General features: G+C 44.2%; 1 protein-coding gene across 2 annotated transcripts in view; it reads right to left on the minus strand.

The window, feature by feature from the left end:
• The window catches only part of LIN9 (lin-9 DREAM MuvB core complex component), a 490,456-nt gene that overhangs the window by 59,571 nt on the left and 405,440 nt on the right, over positions 1–25,445 (minus strand). For both annotated transcript variants that reach the window (XM_085610417.1, XM_085610416.1), the window contains one exon: positions 15,484–15,581. In XM_085610417.1, coding sequence (XP_085466543.1) covers positions 15,484–15,581 — 98 coding nt within the window. The remainder of the gene's footprint in view (positions 1–15,483; positions 15,582–25,445) is intronic.

A 25,445-nucleotide genomic window follows, 5' to 3' on the forward strand; every position in this document is an offset into this window, starting at 1 on the left:
GAAAATGTATTGTTGAATATTAATACTTTTTTTCTTTTTTTCAGATCTTGAAAGAAAATTTAGGAAATGTAATCCATTTTACTTGCAATTAAAAAAACCCACTTATTTCTAATTAAGTTATTTTGTTGGTCAGGTAAGTTTTAAATATCTGTATTTCTCACACCTTCCCTTTCATGCTCCCTTTTCTTCACCTCTCCTCACTCTGCTTTTCTCATTCCTAGTCTTTGTCAGGGAGTCCCTGAAGGATCACAAAGGGTGAAAAAAACGAGTAATTTTTTTCTTTTCTAAACCGTGCGCGCACGGTAAAAAATAATAATCGAAAAATAGATTTTAAAAACAAGTTTTTGTGTTTAGATTTTAGGTGGCTCTAAAAAGAGCCCTTGTGTTAATGTAGGGACAGAGGAACAGAAAAACGAAAAAAACTATGGCCGGGTGCATGAGTGCTGCTCTATCTTCCTCTCAATGAGATCAATACTGGTTTCACCAAGAGAAATAAGAGCATGACAGTTAATGCACCGTGTATACAGCCTCCGAAAAGCAGGGCGTATATCCAGAGGTAAAGAAGTAGGTGAAAGCGCCACCGCAGATGAAGTGCTCGGCTGAGCTGCCAATGATGTGCTCGGCTGAGCTGCTGCGGATGTGCTCGGCTGAGCTGCTGGAGAGTTTTCACTAGCAGCTCGAGCAAAAGCCACAGGATGTACTCCTTCAACGTGCCTTAACAACGTGTGAATACTAAAAGAGTATTTCTTATTAGCATTTCCACGTGATAAGGTCCGCTTACAAATAATGCAGGTGACTTTGGGAGCATTTACCTTCTTCTGTCCCTCAGGAAAAGTGAAAAACTGCCATATGAAAGAGTCTTTCTGCTTCCTCTGCCTCTGTGGCACAAAAGTCTCCTGATCACTACTAGAAGATGGCTGCAGCTCTGCCATTGTATCACAAAAACAGATCAACTCCTTCTCCCAGGGAATCAGAAGTAATAATGAGGGTAGTGGGTGTGGTATTGGAAGAATCTGGAACTGAAACTACTATGAACCAATGAAAAGTGTTCTTTCTTAATCACATGACTTGCCGTGCGCGCTCCGTGCGCGCATGGCGCATGCGCGGAGCACGCGCGCATGCGCAAACGTATCGCGCGCGCATGCGCGAACTTAGCACGCGGAGCAAGCACGACGTACGCATGCGTACGTGGAGAACGTAAGCATGCGCACACGAAGAACGTACGCATGCGTACGTAGTGCGCGCACCGAGCACGTACGAAGCACGCGCGCATGCGCAAAAGTAGAGCGCGGAGTACGCAGGACGTAAGCATGCATACGTGGAGAACGTACGCATGCGCACACAAAGAACGTACGCATGCGTACGTAGTGCACGCACCGAGCGCGTACGAAGCACGTGCGCATGCGCGAACGTAGCGCGCGGAGTACGCACGACGTACGCATGCGTACGTGGAGAACGTACGTACGCGCACAGCACCGAGCGCGTACGATGACGTAGCAATCACCGTGCGCGCACCGAGCGCGCACGGTAAAACCTTTTAAAAAAAAAAAAAAAAGAAAGAATTAAAGTGTTTATCAGTTAATAGAAGATATTAACTATGCTGTTCAACTTTATCCACATTTTTGTTAAAAAAAAGCAGAGCCATTCCAAATTAAAGGATACAGGTAATCTATAACTATATACATAGGTAACTTTTTGTAAAAGAAATATATAAAAAATATAATAAAACATTCATAAATTAGCATTTAAAAAAACCTTTGAAATTCACTGTAAAAACCATAGGTTTCACAAACGTTATAGTTAGGAATTAGCATTCAAAAAACCTTGCAAATTCACTGAAAAAACCATAGGTTTCACACACGTTCTAGTTAGCTGGAAATTTCACTCGTACAAAATCATTGAAATTCCACCGTTATAGTTAGTTCAGCTAACTATAACTCGCGCGCCTGCAATCCACTGCTGATGACGTCACATATTACATCACTCATGACATGGTCAGTGACATCACTGATGACATCACTGATGACATCACTGATGACATCTCAAATGACGTCATCCATTGAGTCTGGGTTTCTGTAAAGTTTTAATATGTTTAATATATATAGGGAATACCAATACCAATAACTACACACCCACTCATTGACTTTTAGGTCTACATACATGTCCACTCACTCACCTGTACAGTCACTCATACTTACAGTCCCTGTGCATTTATACACCTATATAGACACCTATATAGACACTCACACACAGCCAATCATCCATTGAGGTACTGACACATCTAGTCAGTCATGCAAATAATTAATCACAGTCCAATTTACTCACCTATACAGTTAAACACACTCAAGTTCACTTACTCATAAAAATAAATGTCATGAGTGATGTAATATGTGACGTCATCAGCAGTGCATTGAGGGGGCGCGAGTTATAGTTAGCTGAACTAACTATAACAGGGGAATTTCTAGGGTTTTGTACGAGGGAAATGTCCAGCTAACTATAACGCCCCTGAAACCTATGGTTTTTTCAGTGAATTTCTAAGGTTTTTTAAATGCTAATTCCTAACTATAACGTGCCTGAAACCTATGGTTTTTTCAGTGAATATATATATATACACACACACATATATGCATAGATATATTTATATATGTGTGTATGTATGCAAAATAGAATCATTTGCAGCTTATTAAGGGTGTCGGCCTTAATAAATACATCCGGAAATTGAAATTGATGAAAATGTTCGAGACACGTTTAAAATCAAAACAATTATCAAACACATTGTGCAATCCCGAAATGTCTGATCTACAAGTACAGGATATGGAACTATTGAGAGTCATGTATGACCTAGAAATGGGAGACAATCATGATGGAAATGATCATTCATTGTTGCAATCATGTGGTGCCACAAACAGACAAGAACATAGTGGATTAAAAAGGAAATCAAAGTTTAATCCCAATGTTCCTTATGTCAATATCGAGGCCTATAGTTCAGCGGTCATCATGGAACTTAAGAAAGCAAGAACGAAATTTAAAAACTCAAATTGGGACAATCTAACGAAAGAGCAAAGGGAAGCCCTGAAAACCTTGGAGTCAGATCCAACTATGGTGATTAAGCCCTCCGACAAAGGGGGCAATGTCGTCATAATGAGTATGGAGAACTATAGAGCAGAAGCAATGAGGCAGTTGACAGATGAGACATGCTATGAACTCATTGATTGGGGTCAATACAAACAGACCATCCAGGATTACCACAGACTCTTGAGCAACTGGTATCACCAAGGATTAATTGATACCGACGAATAGAACTTTCTAAGAACTGTTAAACCACGCATACCTTGTATATACTTTCTCCCAAAGATCCACAAAAATGCCACTTTACCACCAGGGCGTCCAATAGTCTCATCTAATGGGGGATTACTGGAAAATACGTCTATATTTTTAGATTTGTTCTTCTTATCCAAATATGTGTTCAATTTAGTATCATACTGCAAAGATAGCTCAGATTTCTTGCGCAGGCTTCATGATGTACAATGGGAGGAGGGATACATAATGATCAGCTTAGATGTATGCCCGCTCTATACCTGTATTGATCAACACAAAGGGGTGGCAGCATGTATGCATTTCCTGAAAAATAGACATATAGACTATTGGGAACACAACAAAATGCTAGAGACAATGATGTTGTTTTCTCTCCAAAATAATAACTTTCTTTTCGAAAAGTCAGTATACCGACAGCGGTCTGGAACCGCGATGGGTACTTGTTTTGCCCCCAGCCTAGCAAATTTATTCCTAGGCTGGTGGGAGGAACAAACAGTATGGACACAACAACTAGAAGTGTACACTGATCACATATTAGTGTGGATCAGATACATAGACGATCTGTTCCTGATTTGGAATGGTCCACAGAATCTGGCCAGTGAATTCATTGAACGACTGGGGACAAATGATCTGAACTTGCAATTCACACATGTTATGAGTTCGTCCTATTGTGAATTTCTGGATATAGCAGTGGAAATAAGGGAAGGCGAAATTACAACACGCCTCTTCCGCAAGCAGACCGCAGGCAATACGGTGCTACATGTGGCGAGTCACCATCCAGCCCCCTTAAAACAAAGCATACCCTATGGGGAATTGCTAAGAGCCCGCCGCATTTTCAGCACTGACAATGATTTCCTAAAAGAACAGACCATACTAACTCGCTTCAAAGCAAGGGGATACAAGGAGGAAACTTTGGAGATATCTAGAAACAAAGTGAAGGATTTACAACAGCATGATATATTATTCAAACCATCTAGCAGCACCATTAAGAGAAATGAGGACAAGGGGAGCAAGTCCAATGCACCGAGAATGATAACAGTTCAGTAGGGGGGCATGGAGGTTAGAGAAAATCATGAGGAAACATTGGAATCTGTTGATAGCAGATCCTATATTTGGTGAACGCGTAGGAGCCAGACCACAAATAACATACAAAAGGGCTAGATCACTAAGAGATAAACTAGTCCATAGCTATCGCACTGAGGATACCCAATCACAGTGGTTGAAAATGCCTAATGGCTTTACCACATGTGGTATGTGTAAGGCATATTGTAACGGTAAGAACTGCAAAGAGTATACCACAGGCACCAAACAGAAGCGACCAATAAAACACATAATCAATTGTAACAGTGACTTTACTGTCTATGTACTGGAATGCTCATGTGGCCTCCAGTATGTAGGCAGTACCAAACTCCCACTCAAATTAAGAATCTTACAACATTTACGTGCCATCACAAACTGTGATTATAACTATCCGGTGGCACGTCATTACTCGGAATTTCATAACAGTGACAACAGCAGCTTACAATTTTTTGGGGCTGAGAGAATTCCAAAACCCATACGAGGAGGGGAATCGAGAAAAACATCTAAGAATACTCGAATCTAAAGTTATTCTAGATTTGGACTGCAAAGTACCAAAAAGACTGAATAGTGGAGAGGAACTCGCAACACACATAGGTCTATAGTCCACTGCAATACTCTCTTTAAATGCAGAAGTAGTAACAATTTTCCCAACAAAGTGGTGTTGGGATTTTATAACATTTATGATATTCATTTATTTAATTGCACATTTTACTAAGATAGGGAAATATGATAATACTGGATTTAATTAGTTTCCCATTTGGGGAATTATAGGAGCATCTACCACAATTGTGGCATCTCCTACTGGAACCCTATGGGTTCTCATAATCATCCTAGACATTTCCTGATACCCTTCCTCTTTCACATACACACTTATAAATTTCACATAGACACATGTCACTGTCCCATCACTCCCCTTATACCTAGCACTTAGTATAGGATACAACCTGCACCTGCCATAAATTGTATAACACGAGCGAGGAACATATTCGTGCACATAATTCCTTTGTGGATTCACCAATGAACGGATGACCATTCGAGAAATAGGGCACTGAGCAAGTCGCCAGGCTGTTAGCAAATAGGTGATTTCAGGGTCTTTATAACAGTAAAACCTTGGATAATTCATTTGAATTGTAATTGATGTAAATTGACATGTTTGCTATTCAGTCCTAACTGAGACAAGCTCATGATCAATGTTGCAAATCTATATTTATATGGCGCTGTAATAATGGTGACGTACACAAGCATTTTTGACTAACACTGCTCACGATACTGCTGCCCCTTAAATCGGCAAAAGCAATGTCTTAATGTGATTTAAAACAGCATACATTGTTAACTTTGCGGCAGCTTTAATTTAAGTTAATGTAATGCTTGTATGACGACAAATGAATGAATTTAAGTCTAATATAACTTACGATGCAATCGTCACAAAATTTGATACTAAAGTATTTTGTTTATGTCTATGAACCATGTAAACGTATTTCTATGGCGCTTTGCGGTGCAGGAAGTTACTTGACAAAGGCAAACGCCGAAACGCGTCGTCCTTGATAAGCTAGCGCACAATAAAGTTTTGTGCCGTTTCCTGGTGTGCCGTCCTTCAATTCCTGGAATCTTTTCATGGAGAAAAAGAAATTAATCGCATCGTAGTGGCTGCTGCTGCCACAGACTGCATCAACGTCGCAGGCAAGGGGACTGCTCTGGCAGCGAATTGGCAAGTGGATATATATATATATACACACACACACACACACACACACACACACACACACACATATGCATAGATATATTTATATATGTGTGTATGTATGCAAAATAGAATCATTTGCAGCTTATTAAGGGTGTCGGCCTTAATAAATACAATCAAAGAAATAGTTAAATATTAGCAAAAAAGAGGGAAAATGAAACCAAGAATTAGAAGGGCGTCATACTTGATAAATCAGAATCTGATAGACAAAAAAATAAAATACAAACAAATAATAAAAGAGCGTGCAAAACCGGCCAAAATCTCATAACCAGGGGGAGCGTCTACAACTCTTCCCCAAGCAGGGCCAAAATGATTTTTAACTTTATATGCAGGGTATAATTACAAATGATGAAAAGTTCTAGGCCACACAGAGAAATTCCTGCCACCATCATGCAAAATCAGGAGGTTCCCTCTGTAGCCAAGCCTTTGCAAACTTAAACGTAGTCACAATAATAATGAAATAACAAACCTTGGTAAGGTGCAGAGATGTGTTAGGCGAGCAGCCTAGCATAATTATCTTAGAATCCAGATGAATAGTCAATGCTAGTAGGCTTTTTAGTAGGTGAAACACTTGTCCCCAGTATAATTCAATTACTGGGCAGGACACAAAGACATGAGTCATATCAGCCTCCACACTTTGACAATGGAAGCAAACTGATGTATGTCTAAGGACCCAATCATTTAATCTATGTGGTGCATAACCCAGACCCTCCAGACCTTAAAAAAAGTGGGGTTCAAGACGAGAAATGGTGAGAAAGGCGATTAGTTTGTGCAATATCCACAGAAGATACCTCCGTACCCAATTTTTGCACCCATTTACTAGACAAATAATCAAAAATGAAAACGCCTGCTCCTTATAATTCAGGAAGATGTGATAGAGCATGTGATAGAGCATGCAAATGAACCACTGTCTTGGGGCGTTGATGAAGCTTTCCTAAAATTCATTACGGGCCATACCTACCTCAATGGTGGATAGATTTTAGAAAAAAATGTCTTCGCTGCAAATAAATAAAATATCCATGCTTCAGAAAACCATATACATTATACAATTCTGCAAAAGACAGGATACTCCTGTCTTCTCATAACTGCAGGTGTAGTTCGTGCCAGCATGAATCAAGATGGAGGTACAGAGTTGATTCTGTTCGAGTTGGCACTGTGGGCACGGATGGAACCATGGTAGTTTGCCAGTTTTTCCATCACGGAAAACTAAATTAGGACTGAGCCCCCCTTCCTCTCCCTCCCCCACCCCCAGATATTTTTTCGATAAGGATATGCTTTTTTACCCTTAATCTGGATCGGCTTGACTGGCTGACTCAATTCATGCAGCATCACTGAGCAGCTTGGTATCTGGGTCTTTGATGAACCTACCTCTTGAGGCATTTGGCTCACTGTGTTTCTGCTGCTAGGCGTCTCTAAGCTACTCAACTGATTGGTGGGCGGACTTGTATGCTGCAGCACCAGTCTGGAATGCCGGGCCCTTGTGGAAGTCCCTGATGAGTACAGATTGCAGGTGGAGGAGCCCGTAGACGTTGACGAACCAGGCAGGTGGCTAGAGGCTGCATTGGCTCAGACGTCTCTGTAAGCCTGTCAAGTATGGCACCCAAAGAGCCAAGGCACTGAAAGTCCACAAGGAGTCCAATCCTGCTTTTGAGCTGCTGGGAGCAGCGTTGGTGGTTATGATGAAGGGAGTGTTACGTGCACTGGAAGAGGTGATGTAGTGTATTTTGCAACTGTCAATCAGGGCCACTCAGGTTACACAGGCAAAAAAAATGTTTTGTCAAAGGAGAGTCATACTGCATCAAATTAAAAAGCTGACCAACATGCTTTGCTATGGGTTCCCTAAAAAACTCTATAGTTTACTTTTTCAGAATTAAAACTGTTGGCCCTCAGGGAGCATCTACTCTGTCTAAAGGGACCTCGCGTGATACTAGTTTGGATTTAAATCATTCTGGTCAACTCATAGGAACTATCACATCACAATCAAATTTGTCATCTGTTGTAGGCGGTAGCTTGGATACAGTCTCTAATCACATTTCCAGTACTTCTGCTGGTCTCATTAAAGCTATTATTTCCGAGACCAGTTTCTCTATAGGGGCCAATAAACTTATTCCTGCTGATCCCAATTCCCTTGCAGAGGCTGCTGGTAGTACAAAGCTGGTCTAACTAGCAGGACCCATTTCTGAATCTCAGACTGCATTGAAAGCTGTAAAGGATAGTAGTTTGGGGTCTTAATCTAAAAAAACAAGTGGGGTTTTACTACCTACTGCTCCCACTTAAGTTTCTGGAGAACAAATAGATCAATATTGCAAGCTCGTGGTGTGTGTCAGGAAAGGCATGGGATGCTGAAGGGTTTCTTCTCTCTTTCAGACTGATCTGAAACGTGTACTTAATTCCTCTTCAGAGACAGACTATGAACTTAATACAGAAACCATATCGAATAAGAAAGAAGTGAAGGGGGCATGGGGATTTCTCTTTCACACAAGAAAGTCTCATCACATAGGCAACCAGGACTGGCAAAAGAAATTGAGGCAACTGAGATACTGAGTGGTCTGGACAACACTGCTGGCCCTCAAGAGGGTGAACTACCCTGGGACCCAGAAGGGATACAACTTACTACGACGAATGCACTGGAGGTGGATGGAGACACCACAATCCCGCTCACGATTGTTAATTTAGCTCCTTGCCACCTTCCATCTTGACTGCTCATTTATCTGCCAATCAATCTTCCTTAGGTTGAAGAGGGCAGTCGATGGATAAGAAAAGGCACATTCTGGTTTAAGTACTGTAGAAAGGACCATAGGTGGGACCGCAAGGGTGCCCCTCCCTTTCTGTCAACCATGAGCTACTTCACAGAAAGGAATATAAGAAAGAGTCTCTTGCTATGAAGATTTTTACACTTCAAAACTCATGTTGTACTATGGAAAATGTAAAAAAAAAAAAAAAAAAATGGACCTCCTACATGGTTGATTAAATGACAGTCGTGATCGGCTAGCTTCCTGGAGACCACACAAGTTACCCAAAATCAAGTTGACCAGCATGATGTCACATTGAAAAATATGATGGAACAAGGGAGATTATACAAGAGACTAAACTATTTAACACTCGTCTTCTCAGCTAAGCTATTGGGACAAACTGCCAAACTGAAAAAGGTCACAAATTGGTAAGCCTAGTAGGGGCAGGTTTCACAGCTCACTCGCGCTATTCTCATCTATGCGGGAAAGGCAAATGCTACTTACCAGTATGCATCTGTTCTAGGCATGTAGAGCTGCAGATCCACACACTTGGCATAGATCGCCATCTGGTGTTGGGCCCGGAAGTTTGCACTTGTTTTTGTCCTCGAAAGTCTTTGGAATTCACGAGGTAGGGGACTCCTCCTTTGGATCATAGTACGCATTGGCATCGGCTCCATCCTCAGATTGTTTTTCCCCAGCAGGGAAACGATGGAGCTTTGTAAAAAACAGGAAAGATGTCCATGTATGCTGTATCTAAAGATGGCATTGGAACAGATTGGTGGGCGTGTGTGGATCTGCAGCTCTACATGCCTAGAACAGATGCATACTGGTAAGTAGCATTTGCCGTTTGAGGCATATGAGCTGCAGATCACACACTTAGCATAGATTGTATAGCAGTACCAATCCAATCCTTAGCGGCGACTACCAGTATCTGCTGCAGTAGTTTGAAATAGTGTTTTGAGAACAGCCTGGCCCACACTAGCTAGTTGTTTTGTTTGCACATCTACACAATAGTGTTTTGTGAATGTGTGCGGTGTAGACCATGTAGCTGCCCTGCAGATATCGAAGGGAATGTTCCCTGAAAATGCCATAGAAGCCCCTATCTTTCGTGTAGAGTGGGCTTTTGGAGGAACTTGTATGCATTTAACAATCCATCTAGCTATCCCAGACTTTGATATGGGGTTGCCTTTGTGTGGTGGTGAGGAAGACACAAAAAGTTGTTTGGTCTTACGAAAAGGTTGTGTTCTCTCGATGTAATAAAGCAATGCGCTTTTAACAGCTAAAGTATGAAGAGCTCTTTCTGCGACTGTCTGCGGTTGCGAGAAAAATACAGGCAACTCCACAGACTGATTGAGGTGGAAAGGAGAAATGACTTTTGGAAGGAATTTAGGATTAGTTTGGAGAACCTTATTATGATGGATTTGCAAAAAAGGTTCCTGGATATTTAGTGCTTGTAGCTCACTAACTCGCCGTAGAGAGGTAATGGCCACCAGGAAAGCAACTTTCCATGTTAGGAATTGTAGCTCACATTTATGTAGAGGTTCAACAGGCGGGCCCATTAGTCTTGTGAGAATGATGTTTAAATTCCACACAGGTGAGGGTGGAACTCTGGGAGGAATTATCCTTTTAAGGCCTTCCATAAAGGCTTTGATGGCAGGTACTCTGAAAAGTGATAAGTGTTGTCTATTTTGTAGGTATGCCGCTATGGCAGCAAGGTGCAGTCTAATAGACGTATAGGCTAAGTTGCACCTTTGGAGGTGTAGCAGGTACCCTATGATGTGTTGGATAGACACGTCTAGGGGATTGATGGTGTTGTTGTGACAATATATCACAAATCGCTTCCACTTTGCTGCATAGCAGGCTCTAGTGGTGGGACGTCTAGCTTCTTTAATGACGTTCATACAATCAGGGGGAAGATTAAGGTAACCAAATTTTAAGACCTCAGGAGCCATATCGCAAGGTTGAGCTGAGCTGGGTCCGGGTGTCTGATCTCTCCACGGTTCTGGGTTAAGAGGCCTGGTGAGAGGTGTAATTTTTGGTGCGGAGCTACGGACAGTTCCAGAAATGTGGTGTACCACGGTTGTCTGGCCCAAGTTGGAGCAACTAGAATGAGAGTTAGCAAGTGTTGCTGTAGTTTGCACACCACCAGTGGAATGAGTGAGAGGCGGAAAAGCGTACGCAAATCTGCCTGACCAATTCATCCATATCGCATTGCCTTTGGACAATGGGTATGGATATCTGGTGGCGAAGCTTGGGCATTTGGCGTTTGTGGGTGGCGAAGAGGTTTATCTGTGGTTGCCCCCACATTTGAAAGAATGGCTGAAGAACTTGCGGATGAAGTTCCCACTCGTGGATCTGTTGTGTTTGACGACTTAACCGATCGGCTATGGTGTTTTGGACACCCGGGGCATGTTGGGCTAGGAGAAATATATTCTGTGGTATAGCCCATCTCCATATGTTTTGTGCTAGCTGAGAGAGCTGCAGAGAATATCTCCCGCCTTGTTTCTGTATGTAGTACATGGCTGTCATGTCTGTGCAGACTAAGACAGCTTTGCCTGATCTAGGAACGGTCGCCCTTTGGAAAGGTTTTTGGTGTTCCACCACTGCAGAGCGCGATGAGTGCGACCGTCTACCAACACCAGATCTGTTAGCGGACCTGAGCCTGGTTCCATTGGCGTGCTAAGCACTCTTCTAGCGGACGCATCTCGAGTCTTGCGGGAGGCACTATAAATATGCAAGAGGCCATCATCCCTAGGAGTTGCATGAACACTCGAGCTGGAAGGGAGTGTTGAGGTTGATATTTGGGGAGGAGAGCCTGCATGCTTGCTATCCTGGCTGGAGTGGGATAGGTTAGCGCTCTTGAGGTGTTTATGGTGGCACCGAGGTATTGTTGTGTGTGGGATGGTTGCAGATGAGACTTGGTGTGGTTTACTGTGAACCCCAGGTCGTGGAGTAGTAGGATAGTCGCGTGAGTGTGGTGTACACACTGGTTGTATGAGCTGGCTTTTATGAGCCAGTCGTCAAGATATGGGAAGACGTGAATTTGCTGTCTTCTTAAGAGGGCTGCTACTGCCGCTAGGCACTTGGTAAATACCCTTGGTGCTGTTGTGACTCCGAACGGGAGCACTTTGAATTGATAGTACTGCCCATCCACTACAAACCTGAGATACTTCCTGTGAGCTGCGTGAATGAGAATATGGAAGTAGGTGTCCTTGAGATCTATGGTAGCAAGGAAGTCGCCTTGTGAAAGAAGAGAAGGACCTGTTGAAGTGTGACCATGTGGAAATGGTCCGAGTGTATGTATAGGTTTAGGGGTCTGAGGTCTAAAATAGGTCTCAGAGAGCCGTCCTTCTTTGGTATGAGAAAATACAGGGAGTAGACTCCAGTGTTTTGTTGGTGCAGGGGAACCAGTTCTATTGCATTTTTTTGTAGAAGGGTTAATTCCTGCTTTAGCAGTGATAGATGTTTGTGACATTGAACGCTGTTTGGGTGGTATGTTTGCAGGGGTAGAGGTAAGTTCGAGAAAGTAACCTGATTAAACTATCTGTCGCACCCACCTGTCTGTGGTGTCTGTGGTGATGTTGGTTCAGACAGGATGAACTGTTGTAGTCTTCCCCCGACAGGAGTGTAATGGTCCGGGGGAAGCGGAGGGAAGTCATTGGGTAGGGGTGGAGGCAGAGCGGGTGTTAGTCTTGCCTCTGCCCTTGTTATTGTTGCCTCTGTAACCTCCTCTCTGGTAACCTCTGGTGAAGGTTAACTGGGTGGAAGCCTTGTAAGAGGTGGAAGGGTTGTCTGATGAGTAGCCTCTGGAGTTGCCTCTGTAGGAGGCGCGACGAAAAGAACGTCTGGGAGCTTGCGATTGCAAGGCTGCCATTGACTTGGCTGTGTCCGTGTCCTTTTTTCATTTTCTCCAGGGAGGAGTCTACATCAGGGCCAAAGAAGTGCTCTTGGTCGAATGGTTGGTTCAGGATCGAACTTTGTACCTCAGGCTTAAAGTTTGAAATGCGTAGCCAAGCGTGCCTACGTAAAAGGACACTGGTATTTACAGCTCTGGAGGTGGTATCTGCCACATTGAGAGCGCAACGAATGGAGGTATTGGTTATCAGTTTACCCTCCTGTATGAGGTCGTTGGCTTTGTTTTTATATTTGTTCGGGAGGTGTTGCAATAGGGACTCTAACTCGTCATAATGTGCCCTGTCGTATCTGGCTAGCAGGGCCTGAGTGTTGGCGATGCGCCATATGTTAGCCGCTTGTGAGGCTGTCCACTTGCCGGAGGCGTCCAAGAGTTTAGACTCTTTATTGGGTGGGGCTGCATCACCTGATGTCTGAGAGTTAGCTCTCTTCCTGGCATTGGATACCGCCATGGAGTCTAATGGAACAGGGCCCTTAATGTAAGATTGGTCTGTAGGGGCAGCTTTGTATTTCTTTTCTATGCGAGGGTTGATGACTCAAGCCCTAACAGGATCTATCAGGAGCATGCTTAACTCCTTTGAGCATGGGTAAAGTAGATGTTGACCTTTGTGTGGTGTCGAAAGTGTCCAACAAGAAAGCCTCCTCGACGGGGTCTGTGTGTAGGTCGACCCCGTGGTACTGGGCAGCCCGGTGTACGAGCTGATTAAAGCCCATGGTGTCCTCTGGTGGGGAAGGCCTAGAGGGGTAGATGTCGTCGTGCGGGAGATTAGGGACAACAGGTGTACTATAGTCATCCCAAGGGTCAGGGGAACCAGGTGGGCTGGGATCCCCTGGTGGCACATCGTCCGCACAACCCCCCCCCCCCCCCCCCTCTGTGTCATCATCGTCTACTGGTGTAGGAGAATGAGGTGGTGGGTGAGGGGGAGGAGGGGGTGGTTGAGGAGGAGGTGGAGAAGCGACACTAAGAGGCGATGTAGCAATGTCCCTCTTCTTAGGTGGTGGAGCAGGTGTAGGCTTGTCCAGTGGTCTTTTCCTGGAGCCTAGTGTCAATTGACCAGTTTTAGGGTCTTTAACCAGAGTTTTTTGTGCAGGGTCTGGTTGAAAAAGCTCCTCTGATTAAGGTTGGTTTTTCGACGCCGTGTCTTTCGGTTCAGAGGGCTCTTTCGGCACTGGCTCCAGAATGTCCTTGGGTTTGGACCTGTGTTGTTTTGCAGTCTCTGTATGTTTTTTCGGTCCCGATGATTTTTTCAGCTTCGAAGAGTGTGAGTCCAAACTCTTGGGGAGCGGCTGAGAGTGTTTTTTCAGTGCCGGCGAGTTGGTGCTTGTTGTTTTCGATGTCGAGGGCTTTGAGGTGGAAGCAGCAGTCGACACGGAGGAGGAGGGCGGTTTCTTTTTCGGTGCTGAAGATGGAGTTTCGGCACCGGACGCAGGCTGACTCGAGCCCGAGTCGCCTGAAGGCTTGGTAGGCTTCTTTGCCGGGCCCGAGGGCGGGGTGTGGGAAGTGGTGTGTCAGTGTGCACCTGGGTCCGAAGGCGAAGGTGTGACCGAAGCCTTTTTTGTATGGAGGGGGTCGATGTCTTTACTTACGACCCTCTGCGCTGGAGTGTGGAGTGATTTCTTCGACGTTGGAGTCATCGGCTTCGGAAGCGCTGACAAGGCCTTCTTCAATCCGTTCCGGCTCCGGTACATTGACGCCCTCTTGGAAGATGTCGTTGGGGATTGCTGTCGACGAGCGAGCCATGGTCCTCCGAGCTCGCCGAACCACAATGGTCTTCTTGGAGCGGAAAGAGGCACGAGCTGGACAGTGTCAGGCCTCGTGCTCCGGTGACAAGCAGAGGTTACACACCTCATGCAGATCGGTGTGGGGAAACTTCAACCCACATCGAGGACACTTTCTGAATGGCCTCCTTTCCATGAGCCTGATGCTAAGGCCCAGGTAGGCCCGAAGGCCTTAGTCTACAACCGGAATCGAAGACTTCGACGTGGAGAGATGCGCGATGAGTAGGGTTCGCGATCGAGACAATACCGTTGAAAGCGTGAAGGATTGCCTGTCGAAATGGAATCGGTAACGGTTCCAAAGTGGAGCGCGAGAAACACATCCGAGCCCGATGGCGGAAAAAAACAATCTGAGGATGGAGCCGATGCCCATGCGCACTATGATCCAAAGGAGGAGTCACCTACCTCATGACTTCCAAAGACTTTCCAGGACAAAAACAAGTGCACACATCTGGGCCCAACACCAGATGGTGATCTATGCTGAGTGTGTGATCTGCAGCTCATATGCCTCAAACCTATATTTTCAAACATTCCATCATTGCTTTCACGGTATAACTAATCAGAGTCCCAATCACTTCCAGACAATTGGTGCCTCTGAAAGTCCAATGGGGATGTTCCTAGTTTGGTCTGATTCGAGTGGCCCACAGACCAATACCCTCTCCTATAAGGGTAGATCAGAAAGACCCTCAATTTTTAGAGGATTCTCATATCGAAGAGTTTCTGATCATGCAACTTGCTTCTGAGGGATAGAACTGCTAAATTAACACGGTACAAATCTGAAGACAATATACATATATATATATATATATATTTTTTTTTTTTTAAAAGGCCCACCTTGTGGGATGTTAATCATAAAAAAAATACATTCCTATTAATTCGACAGTTATATGCACAGAGCAATGACTGGGAATGAAGACACAGGCTTACCTGATATTGGAAGCATCTATCGTACTCTTGATGTCATTTATTGAATCCGTCAGCGATTTGAATTCAAAAGAGTTTAGATCACCTCCCTCGGCTAGACACTGTGAAGAAGGAAAAGGCATTTCATAAAGCTGAACTCCGGTTTCAGTCTGTAAAGCATAGCAAGTGGTATGATGTTCATAGAAGACCAATCAAGCTTTAATGTAGTTATGCATCTCTCACCAACGACAACCTACTGCCAGTGACATTTCAAAGCAACAGAAGTTAACAGATGTTTACAGCCCGGTGTGGTGGCTCAATGGACTAATACATCTACTGCATAAACCTGTATTTGACTGCATAGCGACAGGTACAAATACCAATGGGTCTACTCTTTCATCCTTCTGAGGATAATGAAATGAGTACCACCCAGTCGGGGAACAATAAAAACCGGATATTCAGTGTCAAGGTGCCCCAAGGGGTGAACATGCATTTTACAAATGCATGTGTTATGTTATGCTATTGTTGTAGAAAATTAGGACTTCATGAGTAGTGGCTGTATGTGCTGTGACAATTACCAGACCTTGATTGAGTGTTGTACACCCTGTAGACTAAACACAAATATAGCATGTGTGCAAGGTAGAGCTTATGAGGCAATGGGGAGATCATGCAGTTACATTAGGCTATACTGACTTAATATTTACTTGATTAGCTGAAAAAGAAAACAATCTACTTGCGAGGGAAATCCTAAAAGGAGTCATACTTGGAATTCCCTGTGGTTATGCTGGGAGAGCTTTCAACACAACCAGTTTATATTTTCACATGTCAGCTTAAACTAAATGAAATCATGAACTGAAGTGATCATATAAACAATTCACAGGATTCACTTACAGCAAGAGACACCTGATCAGACCATGTTTTTGGTGCTGCTTTCCTTGCATATCCTGGTTATTTTGAACTGCAGTTTAAGTCATACCCATACCAAGTTGACTTCCTTCTCTAGGGGGTAAAACTGACATTGTAAATAACACCAAGAGTGCAACAGTATTAGGCAGTCAACATAAAAATTCTAAAGAAAATACCATCCCTTCACATGTTGGTGAACAAAAACCTCATTAAACTCACTAATATAATTTAACCTAGTGAATGTGTTAAATGATATACCTCTCCCATAAGACACATGAGCTAGCCTCCAACTACAAACTCGGACAATAATAACATTAAATCAACCTATTATGAGGGCAATCGAATACATTGAAGTGGTATATGCCACCCGTCTATGAAGGGGGTGTTCTCTTTATGAATACATAGACCCAAAATGGGCTCCATGATTACCTCATGTCCATTTTTGCGTCCAACCCAAAAAATCACCTATGGAGAAGGTTTTTGGCACGCCAACCTGAGGCAGTGTGACAACTGTATCTATGGCCATCGCTAGTAGAAATATTAAATCATATTTAAGTTGTAGGTCTTCAAAAGATTTAAGAAAGCCCCTAGAAAATAGGTTGGCTGTCCGGAATTCGGTTAAAACCAACTCTGCCCGACAGTACCCTACCGGATGAAAATCAGCTGACTCGGTTTAAACCGAGTGTCACTGATTTTCATTGCTGTTGCACCACTTGGCCACTTGATGGAGCCAAAGCGTTGGATGCAAAGCACCAATTTAGGCCAGAGAACAGAGCAGTTTGGAACGTGTGTCACCCCCATAAAATTCGGGGAGACACATTGGTTGGCAAGGTTGGTGGGTGGGGCCAGGTCCCATTGAAAATGCTGTCCGGACTTTGTCTGGCCCCACACACCGCAGCACACTTCAGACCCCCACGACGACCGCCAGTGCTCCAAGTTCTCCAAGGCCCAGCAGGTAAGTGGAAAGTTTGTGTTTTCATGCCCCCATACCTTGCGAGCAGGGGTTGAAGAGCGGAGGGAGGACAAGATTGGCCTATTTGTCTTAGTGTGTGTGGAGGGCAAGGAGTTAACTAACTGCAATCCTCCGGCGCACCGCCTCGTTTTTTTCATTTTTATTTTATCGGATCAGCAGGGCCCTGCCGCCCCTCTCACCACACGCTGCAGGTCCGCTGCTTCAGCATACCAAACCACGCGCAGATGCCAAAGTATCCCCTTATACAATTCCGAGGGCCTGAGGTCACACATTCTGGGGTGCATTTATTACGATTCTGTGATTGCCTGAATGCAATCCTCAGGCGCACTAGTTCTTGGCCTCAGCAGCCTATAGAACCATTCACACGGAGCCACAACAGTAAAGAGTAACTGCACCACAGCTCCGTGGGTGTATACGACACTTCCAGGGCAGTTGACCTTTGTGTAGGGGTGGGCGGAATTTGCGTAACCGCGTTACGCAAATCTCCGCGAAACGGTAAAAAATCTCCGCGAACACGCAGAAATTCCGCAAACACACGGAATTGCTTGTTCGCGATACTTTTTGCCTGTTCGCGATCGCTGTTTGCGTGCTCGGGGTGAAAGATCTCGCGAACACGCATATTGAGAACGCGAACAAGCAAAAAATTTCGCGAAGTCGCAGAACGCAGATTTTTGGGCAATTTCGCGTTCTCCGCGGAACGCGAAATTACCCAAATTCCGCGAACGGAACGGAATTTACCGCCCAGGCCTACCTTTGTGCAAAGATGAAAATTACAGCGCCTCTGCAGGCCTCACCGCCTCGTTTTTTCATTTTTATTTTATCTGATCAGCAGGGCCCTGCCGCCCCTCTCACCACAAGCTGCAGGTCCGCTGCTTCAGCATACAAACCACGCGCCGATACAGCAGTCACCAGCGAGTCAGCAACAGTTTGCCCCAGGTAGGCCTCCGAGTACCATGCAGAGCCCTGCAGCCCCTCGCGAGTCCCCACAGCCAGATCACCTTCCACCAGCATTGGTGCGCAGGACCCCCCATGCCGCAGGCTGCCTCAGATCCAGTAGTGTAGATCAGTGCCATGTGTAGTCCTCAGTCGCGACTGGTAGCTGGTCTCTACCGTTGTGCCAGTCCGGAATCTCCTTGCTGCCCCGTACACCTGCCTAAGTCAGGGAGAGCAGTCCGACACGCACCCAGTAGGCGAAAAATGCACCATTTCGGAAAGCGAGTGACACGCTTCAGTAGATCGAAGTATCCCCTTACACAATTCCGAGGGCCTCAGATCACGAATTCTGGGGTGACTTTAAAGCGATTCTGTGATTGCCTGCATGTGGAGACAGACTGGTGTGTATTTATTAAAGGGACGCTATGATTGCTGCCATGAGACGCTCTAAAGAGGTTTTTGATTTATTGCTTAACGCTTCAGTCTAGGCGTTTCACAGCACTTGTAGATTGTCAGCACGTTCTTATAAAACAAGTCAAATAAATCAGTGGCGAATAATTATTAATTTTTCAGGGGGGAGGGTTTTATATAGCGCACACAAAAACCCGGAGGTATCAGAGTGCTTTACATGAGCACCAGTTGCGGTACACCCTCTTCTGACATTGTTTAGTGCAACACAGAGTGCAGGGCGCGAAGACAGACAAGAGAATGGGGAGGCGGGGTGTGAATGGCCAAAGGGCCAGAGCAACACCAGGCCCCCCTGCCTGGCTCATGTGGGGTGGGAGGGAGGGGGGGGGAGAGAGGAGCTATTGTGTTCTGGCGTCTGTCTTACTGCAGCCGCACACGAGTACTTCACAGGTCTGTAAAAGACCATTTTAGTTAATGAGGCGCTCTTGTTTTCACCCCTTTTTAGAGTGGGGAACTTAGTGCCACCGGATAGAGTCAGTTTTGCACAGTTAAAACTTGCAGTGATGTTAATAGAGCACTTAACTTGGTGATCAGTGGTGAAAACTAGAAGGGTCTTGTTCTTAAGGTTTCCCAGTAATGACTCCAGATCGTTTCACCGTGGCATAACGTAACCAAGATGGCTGCCATAAAATGGATGGGATTTTTTTTTTTTTATTGTAGATAGTCAATTGGCCAATGTTATTATGGGGATGGGCACAGTAGCATGGGATGGCAGGCAGGATCGCACAATGTAACACTGATCTGACTGCAGTTGTCCCAAGCATATTCACAATTACGTAATTCCAGTATATAGACATTCCCATAAGAATATATATATTTAAAAACCAAGTAAGAAGGGACATTCTACAACACCCTAACATCAAGGTTGCACTGAGTGCTTAGGAGTGACCTTGGACACTCATGAAAACTGAGCATTTGCTAGTAGACCACCCCTAGATGAATGATGCCATATGTCTCTGATAGGAAGTCAGACCACAAGTCCTATTAAAACTTGGATGACACCTACCCATGAAGCTGCAGAGGCGGAATCAAGCACTCGGCTAGAGTTCATATAAAAGATGCGCCCAGCTCACGTCTACCCATTCTAAAGTCTACATCAGTAAAGTATGCAGGGGACCGAATGATTAGGCAGTGACCAGAAGCCAGTGATAAGTACGTGCAGTGCTCTCTCTCATTCTAGAGTGCAGGGCGCGAAGACAGACAAGAGAAAGGGGAGCCAAGGTGTGAATGGCCAAAGGGCCAGAGCAACACCAGGCCCCCTGCCTGGCTCACGTGGGGGGAGAGGAGCTATTGTGTTCTGGTGTCTGTCTTACTGCAGCCACACCTGAGTACTTCACAGGTCTGTAAAAGACCATTTTACTTAACAAGGCTTTCTTGTTTTTCACCCCTTCTTAGAGCCCCTGCATCTCCATTCTGCCGATTGCTGGAAGAATCTCTACCCCCCCCCCCCCCGAAATTTGACTGTAGTTGCACATCTGGGATCTATGTAAGTATATTTACGCCGCTGGTCCTTATTACTGTTGAACTGTATATGAATGTTTCATACTGTACACATGGATTCAACATTCCCCTTTCATTAAGCTGAACATTCTCCTGACAATAGGTTGCCTGACCTGCATCTGTATATACATCTGTATACACATCGCATTTCTTTGGAATTTTATAAAGCGTGGAATTGGCCTAAGGGCCACCAAGTATTAATCACTTTTAGGCAGGCTGGAGGTTAGCTAATTTACATACATCCAGAACCGAATTCTTTTAAAAAGCATGATGGTTAAAAAGCATTTAGGGTACCAAGGCTACGGATTTTTAATGTTTTAAATCAAACGCACTTAGAAACTGCAATTTGCCAGTTTTCGTGAATGTTCCTGTTAGAGCCCTGATGGCTGAAGGTTTTGCTTCAAGGTCAGCTATTGGAACAAACACATTTTCAAGACTTTCCTATCCTTAGTCAATTCAAGGCCAAGAGGACAAGGGAGAGAGTCCCAGAGCGAGGAATCTGAGCCACATTGTGCCCATCGATGAAACTAATTTTTCATGTGAGATAGGACTGAGAGTCTCATTTGGGTGACTGGGTAGACTTTTTGTTTGGTGTCATCAGGCTTTAAAGATAAAATGGATTCTTATGCTATGCCTCAAATATGTGTTCTTCAATTTCACCAATTGTTTGGCAGCCTGTTTAGTGGCATCATTATTTTTTCAACAGTACACAACCGGTTTCTAAGTGTTTTTTTTATGATCTAGTTTGCGCAGAACAACATGCCCCGCAGAATAAAGACGGCAGAAGATTATGTGCTGGAAAACAAAGATTTCATGGTTGAAGAAGTGCGTGGGCAAAAGATGTTAATTTGCAGGTTTTGCAGAGTGACTGTCCCAATAGTAACTGGGAAGACTGCAAGCTAAATTGCTGAGCATCTTGTCACCAAGACCCACTTGAAATTGAAAGAACCACCTAATAGCGACAGCCTATGCTAGATGTCTCTTGCTGAGACAATGACACGCTTCAAAAGAAAACGGGAGGAAGAAATGGATGTGGCACATGAATTTGTACGTGCCCTAGTGCAATCTGGAACCAGCTTACACCAAGCCGATGGACCGATTGGGAATCTGTTCCGCAAGCGTGCACCAGCATGCAAAACATTACCAAGAGCAACACAAATGTATGACAAATACCTACCAGAGGTGTTCCTTGCAGATATTGACCATATTTCAGAGTAACTCCAAGGTGATGTAAAGATCTGTTACCCTTGATGAAACCCCAGAGATGCGTGGCGACCCAGCAGTGGCAGTGCTAATCACATTTTGTGATGCAAAAAATGGATGGTACAGACGTACCATCATGGCAGATCTAGATGTACTGGAAACATGCAACGCAGTGTCACTTGGAATGCTGCTGCAGAGAGTTCTTATCAAGTTTAACAAAGATTGGAGTGATATTTTTTGTATTTGCAGCGATTCAGCTACGTATATGAAAAAGTTATGTGATGACCTGTCAAAAGCAATACCTGAGCTGAAGTGTTTCCCTGTAAGAGATCCATGCCACTTGCTAGATGGTATGCTGAAAGCATCTCTACAATCTTCTGAGCTAATGAAGAATGCTATTGATTTTGTAGTCCATTCAGGTTCACTGTTTCGTTATGCGCGGGAACTAAACTGCTGAGAATGCAATATTATCTATGTGGCAACTGTTTACTGATTTTTTGCTTAGTGATGGTGCAAAAGGCAAGAAATGTGAGGATCTTCGTGTGCATAGTGATGTCAAAAAAAGTACATTGTACTGCAGTCTTCGATTTCTACAGGAAAACATGACTGCTGTAGTGGACATAATCAACTTGAGTCAGAAAACACCCTTGTCTACCAAGTGTTCAGCATAATTGGTGTAGATGTCAAACATCTCCTCGAGAGTAGGCTAGGCGACACTTTTAGTGACTTTGGCACTGCAACATGTTCCCTGTTAGAATGCTTGCCAGTTGGTAAGCAAAGAAGTGTTGAGGACCAATTCAGGAAATTTTATTTTACAATGCATGAGAAATGGCTAGCTATGATGCATAGAAATGTCCCTTCACCAACCATGGCGTTTGAAGCCAATGAAGCCTCACTTTGGTACTCTGTGCAAGTGTTAGATCCCTTCCGTAAAGGGGAATTTTCTCCAGACTTTGCGAAGTACAGCTTCATTTTTGACCGCTTTAACACCTCTGAGGGCATATGCACCCAGTTTAAGTCATATATTTCAGAACCTGGCCCAGACAATGTCAACCTTGAGGTGCACCAGTATTGGCATGGAAAGCTACGTCAGTGGCCAGAGTTGGCAAATTGTGTACTGTCTGTTTTGGCGTTGCCAGTCTCAAGTGCCAATGTAGAGAGGGCCTTTTCCCAAATAAAAGTGTACATGGGTAGGAAAGAGAGCGCGAATGACCAAAGATTCACTGAAGAAATATTGTATGGTGTACTACAATAAATTCGACTTGTAAAAATGTATTTGAACCTCATATACACTGTACATAGACTGTCTATATACCATGCACCAATTAAGAAAGCAAGCAATAATAAAAGCAAAGCGTCCCATAAACACCGGTAAAACACAGTTTCAGTTGTTTTTTATGGCGCGAAAATGAGTAACCACTGAAAACCACTGTTTTTTTGAGGTATTGAAATCACTGGAAAAGCACCACCAGAATTTACCAAAAATAGAAACTGAAAACAGGAAAGCCTAAAAATAGGTCTTGGATTCTTTTGATACCCACTACCAGCCATTCTGTCAAAAGAAAGGGTGTTCCCCCAATTTTAGGTTGCAGCATATACATGAGTGCACCTTTAGCAGTTTGTATACTACTTTCCAAAAATGTAATTCAGAAAACGTGCCAGGATTGTGCCGCCCGCCCCCACTGTGTTGTGATTAGCATAGTGAATGTCCAGTCATATTAATGTTTATCACTTGCACTCTCACCCATAGTGACAGACCTAGAGGTGTCCACCTAAGTAGGTCTATGGTTTTCCACAACAATGATTGTATGTTGGTTAAATAGTGTACCTACATAATTTAAGTTCCTGAGGAGCAATCAGACAGGATAAACATGTCATTTACCTTCAGTAATGTTGTATGTAATCACAGATTCCTCATGATTAGAATATCCCAGGCACCAAATTGGATCAGGACAATTCTACCAGCAATGATGCGGACTTGGATGCCAAGGCAGTAGTGCATAGTCGTGCATAGTGAAAATATGTACTAGACAGCCACATTGTAGCCTAGCATGTGTCCGGTATTACAAAACAAGGGGACCCCAATCTTTGAACCTGGGGTGTTCGATAATTTTGCAAAGGACAATGGTCCATGTAAGGGCAATAGGTCCTAAAAAAATGTGTTATCTAAGTTATTAATCAATTAGCTTCTGGCATAAGGCACTTTACTAGATAAATGTAGGAAGTGACACGAGTAGACATTGAGAGGTTGTTCATTTATTTAACAATATTAATATTTTCATAACAAGTGTATTATAGATCCAGGGCTTACAAAAAAAGTGAAAAGGAACGCGATGTGGTGAGTGAAGAAATTATTTAAAACATACATCGCACTGAAACAGAAATCCTTGGTACAACTTTTTAAGAATAAAGGAGTTTAGTTGTAAAAGGAGGTCGATGGGGTTTCGATCTCAAATGTTTTTGATCTTCATCAGGACAGAGATTGTGGGAGTCAGGCCCCTGAAAAATTAGCAATTCCACACCGCAATGTTAGTGTAATACGCACCGCATAGTCGGCGTACTAGATTTCAACAAGGAAAAATTAAATAAAATCAACAAACAGTTAAGGAAACCAATTGAGAGGTGGGAGAGGCGTGGGATGGTTGGACGAGGTCCCAAGACTTACTTAATACCACATAAGTCGGTCGAGCACAGGGAAGGGCAGACGCTCCGTCTAACGGTAGGATGTTCTACCGCGGGAGACTGAAATAGAAACCGGAACTACATATAGGATCGGACGTGAGACACTTGAGTAAACACTAGACTGTGAACCCAGGGAAGGCACAGAGCATGCGCACACTAATGCTCGCATAGTGTGCTATTGGAGTCACTGGTGCATAACTGGAGTATGACGTTGGTATCGAAGGACGTGCCAAGTAAAAAAAAAAAAACAGTAGAAAATTAAAAATTAAGATTTATATCCCAACATACTTAAGAGGTGATTGGAGGGAAAAAGGAGAGAGAGAGATGTTAGAGGAGAAAACTGAAGACACGTTGAGGTAGAATAAATCAAAAAGATGCAAAGTTTTTAACGATTCAGTGCTCAAAAAAATTGAAAGATCGGCATATGTAAATGTTGAAAACACACAATAGTTTACATTAAGGCAGCATAATGGTGTATTTTAGATTGGGAGCGCGTCAAGCGCTATTACATTCTAAAGTGATGAGGAATATATACTTTAGAAGTATCTTCTAGTGCTGCTGGACCTCACAGCCGCATTTGACACTCTGTCTCCTGCCATTCTAACATCTCGGCTTAGGGAGGCAGGTGTCACTGGCTCGGCCCTGAGTCTCCTCAACTCCTTTCTCCTTGATAGGGAACAGAGAGTGATGCTCGGCAACCACCTCTCCCCAGCAAAGTCTCTGCAATGTGGGGTGCCACAGGGGTCGGCATTAAGTCCGACCCTGTTCAACATCTATGTGGCCCCCCTTGCTAGGCTAGTAAGATCGCAGGGGATGGAGGTGGTATCATACGCCGATGACACCCAGATCATGGTTTCACTAACTCAGTCCTCTGTTTTAACATCTGCCTCTAGCTTCAGGTCCTGTATGCAACTTGTTGCAGATTGGATGGTTACCAACTTCCTGAAGCTAAATGGCGACAAGACTGAGGTCCTGATCTTTGGGAGGGACCAAGATATCTGGTCGAGCGAGTGGTGGCCATCTTCTCTTGGCACCTGCCCCACTCCCTCTCAATCTGCCAGAAATCTGGGTGTAGTGTTTGATACCTCACTCTCGATGTCCTTACAGGTGAATCGGACTGTTTCGACCTGCTGGGGCGTGATCAGGACGCTCAATAGAATTCGCAGCTATTTGTCTCTTCAAGCACGCAAGCAGATTGCAGTCGCCCTTGTTGGTTCCAGGCTGGACTATTGCAATTCTCTCTACATGGAATCCAACAAGGGCCTTATACATCGGCTGCAAATCGTGCAGAATGCGGCTGCACGTTTTGTCCTGGATCTCT

This window comes from Triturus cristatus, chromosome 6, assembly GCF_964204655.1.
Source record: "Triturus cristatus chromosome 6, aTriCri1.1, whole genome shotgun sequence".
Lineage (NCBI taxonomy): Eukaryota > Metazoa > Chordata > Amphibia > Caudata > Salamandridae > Triturus > Triturus cristatus.